At 51.7% G+C, this 17,298-nt stretch overlaps 3 protein-coding genes; 1 reads left to right on the top strand and 2 right to left on the bottom strand.

The window, feature by feature from the left end:
• Nucleotides 1–221: 221 nt before the first annotated feature.
• CHC_T00000344001 (hypothetical protein) lies at nt 222–1,506 on the top strand. XM_005709857.1 is given in 2 exon segments: nt 222–449; nt 450–1,506. 1 exon segment carries the CDS (start codon nt 222–224, stop codon nt 447–449), a length of 228 nt encoding a protein of 75 aa, XP_005709914.1. The 3' UTR covers nt 450–1,506.
• Nucleotides 1,507–2,391, bottom strand: CHC_T00000343001 (hypothetical protein). Its single transcript, XM_005709856.1, has one exon. The coding sequence runs from the start codon at nt 2,389–2,391 to the stop codon at nt 1,507–1,509; it is 885 nt and encodes a 294-aa protein (XP_005709913.1).
• A 2,769-nt stretch (nt 2,392–5,160) lies between these two features.
• Nucleotides 5,161–5,292, bottom strand: CHC_T00000342001 (hypothetical protein). The gene has a single exon (XM_005709855.1). It carries the CDS (start codon nt 5,290–5,292, stop codon nt 5,161–5,163), a length of 132 nt encoding a protein of 43 aa, XP_005709912.1.
• Nucleotides 5,293–17,298: the final 12,006 nt, after the last annotated feature.

Below are 17,298 nucleotides of genomic sequence, written 5' to 3'. Positions count from 1 at the left end.
TAAGACAGCATGGATAGCTGTACTGCGTACTGAACCATGCCGGATGATACACGTGTGAGCTTGTGATAACCTGTGCCAGAGGGCGAGCCATAGCACTATATAGAGGGAAGCACTACTATAGTAGGCACAATTGAGCGACCCCCCCTGCAACCGGTCCGTTCTGCCCAGAGAAAACCCCCCCTACTTCGCCTGCATACACTGTAAGTCTGCAACGTGTGCGGATGTTCACACACACCCGAACACGTGCAAGGCCTAGCAAGAGTACCTTCCTAGTAAACCTTTTAGAAACGCAAAAATCGCAGCGAGCAACGACAAAGTGCTCAAGGCAACCCTGCTTTCTACAAGAGCGTTTTCCGGCTACCGCAGAGACAATTGAAACAGCTTCAACCGTGTTGTACTTCACTGTTCGAGTAGAATCTTCGTTCCATCCTTCAGCATGGAGCCAATGACTGACCGCGGCTTTCCAAAAATGCCAGAACCAGGCGGCCGAGCCCATACTTTGGAGTCCTCAGCCTCGATGTGCTGGACTCTTTTATTCCTGGCTTACTCTTCTTCGACATTTGTCAACGAATTTGGACATGGATGGCAAGCAGCTTGGACGGTGCTATTAGTTTTGGTTCCAGTGTGCCTCGCCGGTGCACCCAACATCATGGACGGTCGCCGCCGCGCAGTCCCTATATTGGCAATTTACGTAGCGTATATCCTCATCCCGTCACTGCTTCAGCTCACAAAGCCAGACGACCACTCATCGCTTCGCTCCGAAATGGCCGACCTGATTACCGTTCTTTGCATCTGGCTTCCACTGGAATTTAAGCTGTTGTCATCGGACATATCACCGACTGGAAAGGTTACAGCCTGGGGCTTGTTCACCGCAGCTTTGACAGTCGTGAACTGCTTCACAATTCTACGCCCTTTTCAAAGCTGGCCCACGCTCGTGACTTGGGCTACACTTTCAAGGTAACCCCAGTCGATGTGCTGATAGCGCTAGCTGTGGGTGCTGCCTCTGATCTCATCACCGTTCCACTTGCCGCCCTAAGCCGGTTTGCTGACGTCAAGACGCCACCTCGTTTAGACGCGGCCAAAGAAGCCGCCACTTTCCTAGGCATATTCATGAACGGCGTTACCGAGGAGCTTATATTTAGGGGTATGATTCAGAATATGTTGGAGCAACGCCTAGGCCACCGGTCCATATCTGCACTACTCATCGCGTCTGGTGCCTTCGGCATTGCACACTTAGGGAAATCAAAACTTGGATATGACCCGCCAAACGTTCGATACATGGCCTCCGCCTGTGTCACCGGTGTTGCGTGTGGGTTCGTATGGCGACAAACCGGAAAAGTCACAGCTTCCGCGCTGACGCAGGCCACGTCGAATTACATTATGTGGCGCGTCGCGTTAAGCAAAAAAGTTGGCCAGTAGACAGCGTTTTTTCGCAGCTAGAGTCCCTGTATAGCACTTGACAATGATTTCCACTCTTAAACTCACTGAGCACACTCTAATGCTAGTCTAGTTCGTCCCACAGGTCATCGTGCTTGTCAATATCGACCCATTCTCGGGTAGGGTTTTTCGTGTAGAGCGTGGCATTGAATTGTCCAGGTCGCCCATATGTCTCTCCATTAGCACCTTCGAAGCGAAACGGGTTACTTGACATGAGCACGCAGTTTGACTCCTCGCCGGGAAAAGCCGGAACAGAGATTCCCTTTTCCAAAAGTAGCTTTGAGGAAGATGTCGACCAGCTATAAAGTGGTAGCCCCCGGCAAACACATTTGATCCAAGCTTTGGTGCTTCTAAAGACACTAGCACTTCGGGTTTGATAAACGAATCTGCTGTCACATCAATTTTTCTTGGACCCGTCGAAAGATCCCAGCCAGATGGTACATCAAGGCTCACAATCGCAAGCCGAGTTGAGATTAGCATCTCGTAAACAGTCCAGTACTGTTGTCGAATGTCCCCCCCATCAAAGCCAGTTCCAAGCAAGGCATCTACAACGATGTCATAATAAAACTCTAGCGTACTGGGAATGAAGTCGTGCAAGTCGATTCCGGCTTCATCGCAGACAGATCGGAAATTAGCATGCTTAGATTGCTCTGCAGCATAGACCGCTGGTGCATAACCTCTCTTCTGCAGCTCTACAGCGACTTGCAATCCAATTAAGCCGTTTAAACCTGAGCCGCAAGCAATAAACACATCTGATATTTCTTCTGAACCATAGCATTGTTGTAATGCATCACAAAATCCACTTGCACAGGTTCTAGCCATAACCACAACGTCCCCACCTGAGTATGTAATAGCATCATTAATGGCTTGATTTGCCAATTCCGGGGAAATATGAGTCTGCCGGGGTTTGGAGTTATCTCGTTGCTTACTGCTTTTGTCCACTTCCATTTGCATCGATATTCTGCCTTGCGACCTTCTGTGTCCTGCGACTCTGAAGTGCTTGGCACGGGCTCTCTTGGAGTTGCACAGAAATGCGTGAATTCATGGGTCTCGCCAATGGGCTCGAGACTTCAAACGCTGTCTTCTGAGAAGCCATGATTACACACGGAGGGATTTCTTCTAATACGACCAGCCTGGCCTATTCCCAAAACGATTGATTGGAGGTGAGAATGATGCAAAGCAAGCAAAATGTATTCTGGAGTGCAGCCTTTCTAGGGTGACGCTTGAATGCTTCAAGACTCCAGTCTCACGAAGCCTCTATGACTGTTTTCTGACTGCTGTGCACGTCCTAAAGCAGGAAATCGAAAATTGTGGCGGCAAGACGTACTTGAAGCTGGAGCCGAAAAGCTGTACTTGGTGTCCTCAACTGCTTGTGCTGCAATCTGCACTGATGTGTGCCCTGGGACTTTGCTTGGTCAATTTGAGGTCGTGGGATTACTCAAAACACCGGTCAATCTCAATTTCAATGCCACACCAACCATCTTCCGTAATTTTTCAACGAGACGAAGCCCAGTTTTGTGAGATTGCTGTGTGTCTCAAGCAGTGTTACGAGGCATTCGGTTGCCAGGTGGCGGCTGGACACGCGTACCACGGGGCGGAGCGCATCCGTATACCGCCGAAGGACGGGCAAGCGAAAGGCGGGAAGGAGGGAGCGAGACAGCACGCGCGGGGAATTGGGGGTGCCAGCCACCGGGGAGACGAAGGGAAACCATAGGCCGCACGGGGCTCGGGCTGGGGCAGAAAGACCGCGCAGGTCGCCGGCCGAGGGCGCGAAGGGAAAATGGCACGAGGGGGTGGCTACCGGTGGGGCAAGGGGAAGCTGGATCGAAGGGGAAATTACGGGAGGGAGGGTTGGGGATAGCCGACTCATCCCGGGGAACGTGTACTTAAGAAGCCATCCCCGAAGATAGGAAGGGGGAGGCAGCAGACTTGTGAGGAGTAAAAGAATACGGGTGGATTCCCGTCATTACAGGTCGCTCGGTGCCCCGCCGCAGAATTGCCGCAACAGCACCCCTCAATATACTTTCCTCGCGTCTTTCGCGCTCACAATGTCAAGAATGACAAGCACCTCTAGCTATAGCGCTATTGGGGGGATGGCACTATATAAAGGAGGCTCAAATACATATATTTCGGGACAAAGCACACTGCTAACACAAACACAACAAAGCCTGTATAACACAACTAAATAACTAGCACTATATAGAGGGAAGCACTACTAAAGTAGGCACTATTGAGCAACCCCCCCTGTAGCATATAATGGCTGTCGCGCGACAAGATTTACAAAAGCTGTATGGCTGGCCAGCCATACTGGAACTAGATTAATTTTTGTTAATTTTTTAGAGGTTGATTCTAGTATGGGTAGCCACCCATACAGCTTTTGTAGATCTTGTCGCGCGACAAACACATCACACGTGTGGACACAAATGCAATGTATTACACGTGTGGATCGATATGCAATGTTTTACACGTGGCGACCAAAATGCAATGTATTACACGTGGTGACCAAAACGCAATGTTTTACACGTGCGAGAAGCTGGTGGATGATGATTGGCCGATTATGATACGGAATCGTATACAGTGCCTCCTACGATATAGTGCTATAGCGTGACATACCTCTAGCTATGGCACTATTGGGAGGTTGGCACTATAGAAAGGAGGCTCAAATACATATATTTGGGGACAATGCACACTGCTAACACAAACACAACAAAGCCTGTATAACACAACTAAATAAATTCATCCTTTGAATACTGAACCATGCCGGATGGTACACGTGAGCGTATGATAACCTGTGCCAGAGAGTGAGCCATAGCACTATATAGAGGGAAACACTACTAAAGTAGGCACTATTGAGCGACCCTGTAATATGTAATGGCTGTCGCGCGACAAGATTTACAAAAGCTGTATGGCTGGCCAGCCATACTGGAACTAGATTAATTTTTGTTAATTTTTTAGAGGTTGATTCTAGTATGGGTAGCCACCCATACAGCTTTTGTAGATCTTGTCGCGCGACAAACACATCACACGTGTGGACCTAAATGCAATGTATTACACGTGTGGATCGATATGCAATGTTTTACACGTGGCGTCAACCTTGAAATCAAAACTCTCACACTGACAGTGTGCATTTTGTGATGGCAGTGTGCATTTTGTGATGGCTTTGTGTGAGTTGTGTGGGGGCATCACGAAGATCACATATAAAAGGCTCTCCATCTCAAATGGCAAACAAACTGAACAACGTCACACAAAAACATATCTCCGTTTCCAGCCCTCTACGGCTAATTTCCAGAGACACTTCCCCTTCCCTTCGTGTTCGCAATTGCGTAGGTTGAACCGGAATGTACTGCACGAGAAGGTCAGTGGGACCCAAATCTACTGCGTACTCTGTATTGGGGTCAAAAGACGGACAAAAGACGGGCCCAAGGCACTTAGAAAGGGCTCGCGCCAAGTGCAGTGGTGTTCTACATGTAGGCAAGCTATCTGCTGCAGCTGCCGGACGGTCTGGCATTCTCGCGCTACACTGAAGCACCATGGGCCCTCTCCTGTCCATGAGAGGGAGTTTGACTCTGGACGACGCACTTTTCAACGAATAAGGCAGGCTTCACAAGCCCGAGAGTGAAGGCCGTAAAATGTCTGTAGAACAAGGCTATCAGCTATGCTTTTTAAATGGGTTTGTGATGGTTTGTTGATGTTGGAGATGATTGTGAGACAATGGTGTGAGAGTCACAAAACAATTTGTGTGTGAATCACAAAACAGTCAACAAAAGAGCACTTCAAGATGTTGACGTCACAAAAATAAAGTGATTCTAGTGGTGACAGTGATTCACAGAGGAAGGGCACTGATGAGGACGACATCTAAGAGTAGGTACTTGGTAATTCATACTTTCAATAGCGAGAACAGTATCATCATCACTCTGTAGTGACACTTCTATCTTCATTGCACAATTAAATCTAAAGCAACTATGATTAAAAGAACAGTAATTCAATGACACATGACTGACTTTCAAAGCAATCCGGACTGGATGATGTCGGTACCTTTGGAGCCCATACCCAGCTGTTCACTTGCACGTCTAAGTCTCATGGTATTTAGATGCTGCACAGAGCCGTGCATCTTTAAATGTGACCGTTACAAAAATATCGATTTCACAAAAAACACATATGTCTATATACTGACTACGTTCCAATTGGAACCATTAATGGTTACCCCCAACTCTTTAGTCTTCGGTATATATTTCAAACAAATTTCTCAAGTATCACTTTCCAAGGGAAATTAACAGAGGACGATACCATCCACCAGTTGATAATGGTATCAGATCTTTTCAATGGCCTCCAATTCGGGAGTGATATAGAGGTCTACTATACCTTGGAGAATGAAGAAGAAAGAAAGGCATGGTTCCCAGCAACAGTCATTAGTCTCAACTACCTTCATGATGATCGTCGAGAGGTGCTCAAAGGGACCATTCAATACAAGGCAGCGTTTGGATTCAGGGCATGTAAAAGCAAGGTTACTTTCAAGGAGGGAAACGGGTTTGTACAAGATGGACAAAAGTTTAGCTGGAGACTCAAAGATACATCGGTGCGATTGGATAACAGCGCAAGCTCAGACGTGGCAAGCGCATCGATGGATGCAGATGATATGGACTATGCTCCAGGTAGTGCCATGGTAGAAAAATGCAAGAAGGTTAACCACACGACGACTGTCTCACTTGACCAGAATACAATCAAAGATACTCGTGAGCTAAATGCTCTTTCCAGACGCCTTCAGTATCTTGAGGAAGTGGTGAAAGGACAGCAATCCTCGATTACGACTGCACTATGGACTCAGAATCCGCTCCTCATTTCTGATGCAGGCTCCAATATTCCTCTTAAGTTTATTTCGTTGCGTCTAGAGCATTGGTTACTCAAGACACCGACACGTCCTACCCCAGTTGAAATAACCCGTGGGACGAAGTGGTTTGTACAAGACTCATTTAAGGCGCGAGCAGACTGCACATTGCTCCAGTTTGATTCTATATCCGAAAGAGTCAAAGCTCAGCCACGAACAAAGGTTTCTATTCTTCCGGAAGATTATATGTGCCGGAAATCAGTTGTGAAGGAGACGAGTATATACTTTAGGAGCTTCCTAGACTTGTCAGAAGCACTCGGACCAGCATCACCGCAAGTTGTCAGAGACGTGATCATCGCAAAAAGGCTGGAAAAAGGTACCGACAATTATGTATCTGCCAGAGTGATAGGCTGTATGGCCGGTCCCAACACCAAATCTCTTTCTGACCCGTGCTATATGACAATTGGAGATTCTCTTGCTGTTATAAGGGATGACGAGGATGAACAACGGCACGTTGTATTTCGTCGGGATTGCACTTGGGATTCCATAGAGCAGACCTACTCCTATCCACTGGAAGACATAAGACTATCAGAGCTTAACTTCCAAGAACGCATTTCCAAGGTAATGAGTGCTGAAAAAGTGGTCAGCGGACCATCGGACCGGAAGGAGTCGTTCTACCTGCGATGGAATCTTCAATCCAATCCTTGTCAGTCTATATTTGCTGATGTAAATCGCAGCGACGTACTAGGAGTACTTCAAGTGCATGTCCCATTCATCTCTATCAAAGGGTCTGCCCATGTGAAGCAATTCATCACTGTTGCCAAAGTTCTGGGCCTCTTTAAGTAAACTCAATTCATTCATGCTACAGCAGTCTCCCGCTTTACTCATTTTTCACTTTGGTGAACTAAGAAGTTTCACTATCACATCAAATACGACCCCTTATAAATCGAAGTCGTGGACCATGACCACATCCTCATCGTCTTCGACTTGATCCGCCTGGATTTCATCCTCACCATCCACCACGCTCAGATCATCATTATCCTCGTGATGTGAACCTGAACCGACCGGGGGATCGTGCACGGAGTTGTACATATCCACGGACATCACTAGCTTCTCCTTCAAAATACTGGACAGTTGCTGTGGAAGCTCACCCCGCTTTTCTCCCTGTCCTTCAGTCAAAAGATCTGAGTAGAGCGATCTCAGTCGCGACCGCCATGATCCATTGTGGTGATCCTGGCCATCCACTTCATGCAATATCTGCTCGTTTCGAGAAAATGCACCCCTCGCCTCGATCACCTTTATCAGCATGATCTCCCGAAACAGGACAGCAGTCATGTAAATCACACGAAAGGATTCCTTGGATATTGAATAGAGGTCTTCATCACTGCCACACCTGGTAAAAGCCACCAAGAACTTCAAGGCGACGTGCATGGCATTGAGTCGGATAACAATTTTTCGAGTCTCCTTCCTTCCATCCTTGTCTTTCGTCTCAACGTCATACGTAGTGATAAATATGAAGGGATCGCTTTCAGAAATCAGCTTCTTCCATGTTATCAAATTCAGGGGGTTCACCTCAGCGACCGACTTCATAGCAGTACGACAGGTTCCGTCTGGGATATCTTGGAGGTTCATGTGCGGGCGGGGTGGATTCTCATACTGGAATGAGACTCCCACTTCACTTTGGAAAACATATGAGAAGTTTTGAAAGAAGGATTTCCGCCCGAGCTCCCTGGACTTGTTCAGAAACTGATTACCTATCTTGAAAACGCGGCGAACGATCTCAACCCTAATGTCTTCGTCCTTGATGAATCCAATTGGCTCATCTTCCCCCATCTTATCGCTTCGACGCCGAGCCACACGCCGGGCCTTCTTGATGGCCGTTGAAGCAAATTCTTCGTTGAAGAAAGACTCGACTGTGATCATTGTTATGTAGCCCGGCCTCAGCCAAAAAGGTTTCTCAGCGGTCTTCAGCTTCCGGCGGATGTTCGGATGTACCATTTCGAGTGACTTCGTCCCAATACTCGGTTTGTTCATTGCATTTGCAATCAAGCTCTTTCCCCAAGCCTTTCGAAGGACCAGATACTGACGAGCTTGCTTCGTACCCAGCAGCTCCTCGGTTTTCTCCTCGCTTGGGTCCCTTTTCCACAAAAGGACCTCGACAAGTAAAAGTCCGAACCCCAACACTTCGGAACTATTGACGTCCAATTGAAGCTTGGAAAATTGTGTGTCACGACTCACACCCTCTAAGGATTCACTCGCTTCCTTTCTCTGAGGAAGAACTCTCATAGTGCAATTTATCAACGCTCTTGTGAAGATAATGCACATGAATTTCCCTGCGAAGATGTCCTCCATAGGCCTAAGGAGGTCGTTTAAAGAGGCCTTCTCGGCTGCTTTTCCTGTCTTCGGCAGGGCGGAATTCAGAAGAACAATGTTGACGGCGTCCTGGCAGCGTGATAACGTCCGCTCTAAGGTTGAGACACGAGAAGATACAGCCTTGATTGCACCCAGAATTTCCTTTTTTTCAATGGCGAGCTGCTTCTCCAAACCAGCATGCAGTTCCCGCATGACTGGAAGTACTCCGTGGTTAGAGTCTTCCCCAAGTGCTCGAGCCAAATGGGGGCCCCGCGGCTGACTCGGCAAGGAACCTGCCATGCACTCACGATGCGTGGGAACGACGACGTCTTCCACATCTTGAGTTTCGGCGACCCCGTCCATCTCTGCTCCACTAGCCTGCACACTTTCGTCTACGTACTCCTCTGGCTCGCGTCCATGGAGCTCGAGCAACTGACGGTTCGCCCGTTTGCGTTCTGTGTGTTCATCTTCCTCGCCATGATCTCCATCCCCGAACAAAAGGGAAAAGTCTTCACCCGGAGACGAACCGATGGCGCGCTTGCGCTTGCCCGCACGCGGAGGTGCTGCATCAGATGGACCACTTCCCTGACTTCGAACGGGAAGCGAGCACGTGTGAGATGGCGGACTGCCTTGGGGTGTCCTGACTGTATTGCTTGAAACCCGCCGGGATTCCTGCCCAGCCGCTGCGGGAGTAGCTTCGGCCGCAACACGAGGAGATGACCGGCGTTCCGCGGGGACCTGAGCCCCAGGCGCTTGGCTGTTAGACTTCCGAGATGTCAGAGGTCCCTTCTGCTGAGACAAGCGGCCTCGCTGATTGCCTGAAGCAGCGGGTTTCATGGCTGCAGAACGCGAATGAGCACGCCCTGCCTTCTTCCCAGACCTTTTTCGCGGGGTCATTAAGCCTCAGTAGGAACACAGGATGCGCAAAGTCGGGAAGCAAAGGAAAAATGATGGCGAGAGGACTCAATCAGTTGAGAAAACGTGAAAAGGTCGATGAACGCCTCTGGTACTAGCGCGGGTTAGGCATGAGCTTATTCTGGTACGAGCACTTGAAGGTTAAGGACATCACGGGCAAGCGCTGGTTTAGTAGGCAGCAGAATAGCACATCACTTTGCTACATCGAGGTATCAAAAAAACATTTCCGTTACAACTATGGTACTCCAGCAAAAATTCCGGTCCAGTCACTGGCCGGAACCAGAAACGCCCCTCATCATCGTGCTGAATGGGAACGGCCAAAAAAGCTGGCGAAATATGGCTGCCCGCGAACCAATGACCCACGGGCCACCGTTCATTGCTGGCAAAAATCCAGCATTTTTTGGCCCCAAAAATAGCAACATCATTGCTTTTATTAAATTTATCATAAATCTGACCTTCCTGTGAAGTGAGGTACCCTCAAACGCAGACCCATCTCAGGAGCTTCTTGAGACTTTGTAATGTCTACCGCAGATTCGTTCCGCATTATGCGAAAATTGCGCACCCTCTAAACCAACTGCTGAAGAAAGGACAACCGGTCCAGTTGGAAGGATTCGACGAACCATGCGAAAAAGCTTTTCACAAGCTCAAAGACGCTATCTTGGCGCCACCGGTGTTGGCGCTGCCAAAGAAGGACCTACCATACTCGGTAGACACCGATGCAAGCGATTATCAAATCGGCGCTGCATTATTTCAAACGCATCCGGATGCGTAACGTAAACCCATCGGGTTCTTTTCAAGAACGTTAGCCGCAGCCGAGAGAAACTATTCTGTATCAGAAAAAGAATTTCTAGCGATAATTTGGGCCGTACAGACTCTAAGACCATATCTATATGGCGAACACTTCATTGTGCATACCGACCATGCCTCATTGAGGTGGTTGATGAACGTAACCGACCCCAGCGGGAGATTAATCCGATGGAGGCTCCGCCTCTCGGAATTTGATTTCGAAATCAAGTACAAGAAGGGCAAGGCTAACAGCCAAGCTGATGACCTGTCAAGACTACGGACCGCTGGAGAAACCGTCGACGAAATCGACGACAAAATCCCATGCTTTGTGGCCGAACCGGCAGAGGGAACAGTGGAGGACGAGGACAGTTTTGACGCGTTAGACGACATCCTCGCTCTTGAGGGGGGAGCCGCCTCCGATCGCCTCGATCAATTCCAAGCTGTCACTCCGGAGGAGCTCATTCGCGAGCAAGTCGTCGACCTTCTGCAATCGCATCAAGGAAGAAATGGACGCCGGAAAGGTGAGAACGTTCAGCATGGAGACCGAGGAACTGGAAAGAACTCTATGCCGTACGGCGGCGGAGTTTGTACAAGTGGTGATACCACAATCGTTAAGGGACCGCGTCCTAGGGTTGAGCCACTACGCAAAATTGGCAGGCCACCCGGGAGGCAGGAAACTTTACAAGACATTGAGAAGATATTTCTACTGGCCTACGATGGCCCTAGACTGCTACGCAGTCGCGAAGAATTGCGCCGCATGCGCGCGGGAAAGGGTGAAGTTAAGAAGAAACACGAAGAAAATGAAGCTGTTCACGCCCAAAGCTCCGCTGGAGTTTGTCGCCATAGACATCCTCGGCGAGCTAATTACAACTAAAAGAGAAAATCGGTATATTCTCGTGATCAGCGATCGATACTCGAAACTGGTACGAACCGTACCGTTGAAGAAGATATCAGCTGCGCACGTCGCACAAGCCTTCGTTCACCATTGGGTATTCGTGTACGGACCGCCGGTCAAGCTGCTGTCCGACAATGGAACACAGTTCACGGCCCGGTTCTTTCAGAACGTCTGTCGAATTCTCGGCATACGCAATGTGTTCACGACTACATACCATTTGCAAGCCAACAGCCAAGTTGAGAGGTTTAACCGCACGCTGACTTCCGCGTTGCGAAAATTTGTTGGAGAGCATCCCAAGAACTGGGACCTATTTAGCGACGCCGTGACGTTCGCATACAACACGCAAGTTCAACGAACTACGAACATCGCGCCCTTCGAGCTGGTGTTAGCTCGGGCGCCGAGAAACGTTGCGTTACAAGCACAGCCACGTTTGTAAGGATTTAGCTCGAATTGAGCGTACTACCTGAAATGGCAGTCGTGGTTGGAAAGCCTGATGAAAGGCGCTTGTAAGAGCTTGCGGAAAGAACAGGCGCGCTACAAGCGAAATTTCGACGCAAGGCTCCGCAAGTCGAAGTATGACATCCCTTCAGGATCATACGTATTCCTTCGGAAAGAGCGAGGCACGGCCACCGAGCCGAAACAAAAGTTGGCACAAGTGGCTACGGGTCCATATCAAGTGAAGGAGGCAACTGAGAATACGGTCCTCATTTCCATCGGCGACCAGGAAGAGCGCGTGTCGCGAGATAGAGTCGAATAAGCTCCTAGTCCCATGGACTACACGCCGACAGTCGGGCTACGACAAGCGCTACAATTCCTCAACCGAGAAAGGGAACGAGAAGAACCCGCCGCGCAAGCGAAGGATAAGATGGATGACGGGCCGTTGATAAATAGGGAAGCTACAGGCACCCCGCCCGATCTACAAGAGATGGGAGGTTCGGAAGAGCAGGATGAGGATGAGTCGCTGGCTCTTCGGAAGAGGGACGGACAGTTGGACACGCAGGAAGAAGGAGCCGGGAGTCAGGAGTATGTGATCGACAAGATCGTGGACCACAGCTACGACGGGGAGAAATTAATTCTCAAAGTGAGATGGCATGACTATATACCCTCAAGAACGCAACATGGGAACCCATTGAGCAATTGCCCCGCAGCGCGGCCGTCACGTATTTCCGACGGAAAAGATTATCCTTGCCCGCGCAGGTCGTGCAAGCGCAATCAGGATAGTGATAACCAAGAATTTCACATGTCAGTGTCAGTGCGGTAATCCGCACTGGGCAGAGCGAGCCGACCTGAGGGTCAAGAAAAGGGGAACGATGAGATGGAACGAACCAGATGAGGGGCCTTCAGACAGCCACCTGCAAGTAGAAGCAGCGCGCGCACGAGTAGAATGAGCGCTGTGATGAGATACTCAGGTCGGAAGTGGCGTAACGATGTGCCAAGCAAAGAAAGAACGCTGGAAGAACGGGGACATGGACTGGATAGTCCACCTCTTTCACTCTTACCTTCATAACTGTTCGGCCTCGTTTTGTTTTATTTGTGATTGCTTTTGTGTTGTTCTATTTTATTTTATTTTTGAGACATTAGGGACACGACCCCACACCGCAGAGGTCAGTCAGCAAGTCTAGGAGGAGTCCAAGGAGGACATTGAAGAGGCGATGATCTTTGAGATCAATTCCGCCTTTGACAAAGTTACGGCCGACGCCCGCGTCGCGGGATTCTCACCATTCAGGGCAAGGCCCAGGAGGAGCTAAGAGACGTAGGAGAAAATGACTCTACATGATAGAGCCAGAAGGAGATGACGCACTACACACATTTGGTCCACACGCGCGTGAAGCGTAATTTATTTGAGAATTTAAGGGGTGTCGAAAGCGAACTATTGAGCGAGCGGTATCAGAGCGAACGCCGGCCTTGTCAACGAGCTTCGAATGTGTTGATCAGGCTCGACAAGCCGTGAGACGGACGTTTAGCAAACGAGAGGATCCCCGAGCAGAGACAATGTCCATGCCTACTTGAGATTGAGAAATCGCCGGAGGGGATGCCGTCCAAATGGGACGACCCTGTTGGTCAGACGCTTGTGATCGACACACCCGCGAACGCATTTATTCACGAACGGCGTACTTGCCAGTTTACAACGATGACCCCCTTTTTTTCTTATTGTCGTTTTCATTTTGTTTTGAGGCTGGAGGCGTCTCCCCGGACCACGCCGGGAGCACGTGAGGGACATAAGAAGAACCTAAGTGAGAGAAGATGCTCGGATCATGGCGCCGACGGCATGAAGTGCTCCTGGTGGTCTCAATGAGCTGGAAAGGAAAAGAATGTGAAAAGCGATCTGCAAGTCCTAGTCGCGCACAGTATCACCAGTTGTGTTTCTACATGAGGGTCACCTCCAACGGGGAAGCGAGGCCTTTCGAGACGGAGATCTCCTACTGATTGACGAGGGAAGGGAGGTGAACACAGTAGATCCCTCACACAAAAAAATGAGAAAATTGAAGCGAGAGGAGAAAGGCGGTCTTACCTCAGAGTCCCTTGGCGAGAAGAGATTGAAACACGGTGTGTTTTCGAAAATTCGACGTGAGACTGTATTCTGGGAGAAAGCACATAGCCTCGTGGAAGCCGCTCGCACGACAATCGACGGAGGCACGTGAAAAGGACAGTGGCAATCAGCAGTCCGCCCTCTAGGAGCGTCATGAAATTCAAAAGAAATGTTTTTTGGCCGTCGCCCACAGCCGACGGCACACAAGCTCAAGGCGACCCCGCGTCGAAGCTACGATCTGACTCGGCTCGAAAGAGACATCCAGGGGACATTCTCCTCTATTCGCTAATATTGAGACCATATGAAACACAAGCCGACGACAACCCTGCGGAACGAACCCGTTTTGTAACGCGAGCTCTTCAATGACTAACATCCTCATCGAGGATTTACTTACCCACTTTCTTCTTTTTCGCCATTCTGTGTCGTTTCGTTTTATTTGGTTTGCTTTTGTTTGTTTTCTCCTCACGCACCGCACTTCGGTCGGCGACCCCCGAGCAAGCGCACGACTTCCCGACGAATACGCCGGACGTCTACGAGCAAGGAGAAGTGCCATTCGACGAGGGATCTCCTCCCTTAGACAGCCCGGCGCTGCGGCAAGTCGACTTGCTCCATTCGGTATCGGCGGGAGCGCCGCCGCCCCGACCCCTTCGCACAGTACAGTCTGCCATGGACGGAGGGGACGCGGTCTCCGAGTGGTTCGGGGTCCCAATCGAGCGCTCGACCCCGCTCCCTCTCGACCGCCTCCGCTTTCCCTGGTGTCGTCAGGCCCGCTCGGGGGTCACTGTTGCCGAACTGCTGATGCGGAGGTCCCTCCGTCCGGACTTATTACGCGTACGGAAAGTATACGAGGCGGGGCGGGGAGAGGAAGACACTCTTGTGTTGGGCCGTCTCCTCGCGGAGGGCGGCGGCGCCGCTTACCAGATCCCTGCTGCGATCTTTGGTGATCGCACTTTCGCTTACAGCTTGCCCGAAGCCGAATATGTCGACCGAATGGCGGACTATCTCCTTCACCACGAGCCAACGATCCCTCGGGAGTTCGTCCTGCCTTCTGTCGCGGGGCTGTACGTGAGCCCCCGCCCCTTTGCCTATTCGAAGGCACGCGTGGCCCTGCAGAAGTCGGCCTGCTCACTCATGAGACTACACCACGTCGCCATTGCCCCCCACGATTGGGCAGCTTATCGGCATTCTGGGGAGGCAGACGGGCGTGTCTTCCGGTTGGCTGTGTTTGCCGACGGCCTATCGCCACTCGATTTCGCGCCCCTCCCTGACGCGATGAGGGATGCCCTCCCTTCGTTGGGGGTGCATCCCCTACTTCCTTACGCCTTAAAGCACTTCGGAGCTGCTTGTACTGACCCCACGCATCCCTCGCATCTCAATCTGATGTACAACGTCGAAAGGGAATGGGCGTGGGCGTTCGGTAATGCCTTCATGAACGAAGTCTCAATTCATGGGCGGGTGTTCGTGCAACCGACCGGCGTATTAGCCCACTTGGAGCGAGTGGCCTGAGATCTCCCCAATGTACTCCTACATCCGCTTGAGCGGAGTTCCCTCCACGTACCCTGGACTTATGCCTTTGCTCTCGATCTGATGCACCGGGCATGTGACGTCGGAGATCGCCACCTTCGTCACTGGACGGACTTCACGACCGGCATACAGTCCTCCTTCTTAGTGTACGACCACCGTTCCGACGCCTTCGTAGCACGGCCGACGGTCGTGGCGCCTTCTTCTCGGCGCTCCGGGGGCGGGGGCGGAGTCGGCTCCGCCTCACGATTATCGCGAAAAAACGCTATCGTGACTTAGACAGCGAGCCTGCATCCCGTGCACTCGCTGGGACGTGCCCGTCCCGCGAGGCATCAGCCTTCATGGGCGGCCCTAGCTCCCCGGGCACTCGTCCCGTTCCCCCTGTGCCTCCTCTCAACGCGACCCCGACTCACGCTCCAAGGGACGCAACTGCTGTTCGCCGCATGACGCTGGAACGGAGCGACATTCGGGCCATTCCCATATTAATCCCCGCCCTCGGGGACGCGGGCGATCATTCGTGGCAAGTTGAGCGCTTACTTATCACGCTCGCGAATTGGTATTTAGCTCGAAGCGAGGAAGCCCGTCGGATCGAAGCGGATCGGGCGTCCGGCTCGTCGGAGTTGAGTCGCGTTCAGACTGATTTAACGGAGCTACGCGAGTCCCTCCGTAAGCAGGGAAGCCTCCTCGAACGGGCGGCTAGCAAGCGCGATCGTTACCGAGGGGAGCGGGATGCCCTTCGTGAGGTGCCCGCATCCGCGACTCCTGCCTCCAATGCGCAGCCGGACACGGGGAAGGGAGACCCCTACGAGTACTTCGGGTACGGACCCTCTGCCGGAGGAGGCGGCGTGCCTCATACGGGGCCAGCGCATCACTACGCCCAGCCTCGACCGGGTTCCGTGCCTTCGTTCGGGGAGCGGGGTTCGGAGACCCCTCGGCACCCTGGGTATTGCCCCGCGAGCGCTTTTAGTCCCGCCTCTGCTGGGCCTTCCAACGGCACGAGCCGTTGAACTCATAGATAAGTTGTGGTCCAGTGTTCGAGAGATACGACTCGTCCACAGTAAAAGCCAGTAGGGCATCTCTTTCTCTTCTACTCTTGTGCTTATCGAAGCCTCCTCCTGGCGTGGGCGTGCGTCGTCGCTGCCACACGCCATTCTTCATCGACGTTCTTATCGTCGGCTCTGGCGCGCTCCCTGCCGACTTTGATCTTCAAGTCGAAGTCGGGGAGCGCGTTCGGCCGCGCCCCTTTCCTCCTCCTTAAGCCTTGTCGACGCCTCGTAGCCATCGAAGACTCAATATCGCCCCTCGCGCGGGGGGGCTCGAGCTTCTCGTCCGGTCCCACGTTTGGTCATACCGTGGCGGCAATTGACCTCATACCCCGTGGTGCACGCCATGCGCAAGGGCGGGCGGATCCTCTTTTGCTGCAGATGCGTCTGACACGCTGGATCCCGTCGTTGTGTGGGCTTTCGCACGGGTGCGCCGTCACGTCGACCCCGGCAGCACCCGTACTTGAAGAGACCTCGGCAATGGCGCGCGTTAGGGTGTCGTCCCATTCTCCAACTTCAAAAAGGGGGGTCTTGGCTGACGTGAGGCGACTCCCCACGGCAGCGGCCATGAGGGCTCGGCTGCACGGTACTTGTTCGTTTCCCCGTTCTCGTAAAGCGGGGCCGTTGACTCGCATGGGCGAAGAGGGGTTTGACGACGGAGGAACGTCGGGCGTTCCTTGACTGACACTGTCGCAGTCGTCGCGACTTCATGGTGTCGCCGTCTCGCCCCGTCGACAGGAAGGCAAAATCATCGTTGCCCCGCGCTGGTGCCTCGTCGCACGAGACGAATCGGAATGTCTTGTTTCATCGAGGTTCGGGCTAGCGTCGTAGTCCTCTTCGTCTTAATCCGCGGCTTCGTCCCGTCTTCGGTCGTTCCGGGCGAGCGGGCGCACTGGAGGCGGGAAGCCACGGTGGCGGTTCGTCGAGTGTCGTACTCGTACAACAAGGGGACGCGAACTCCTCGTCCCCTCCTTCCGTTTCGACGGTGCAGCGC

Source organism: Chondrus crispus, genomic scaffold, assembly GCF_000350225.1.
Source record: "Chondrus crispus Stackhouse genomic scaffold, scaffold_496, whole genome shotgun sequence".
Taxonomy (NCBI): domain Eukaryota; phylum Rhodophyta; class Florideophyceae; order Gigartinales; family Gigartinaceae; genus Chondrus; species Chondrus crispus.
The sequence above is the reverse complement of the archived record's forward strand: the minus strand, read 5'-3'. Positions and strand labels throughout refer to the sequence as shown.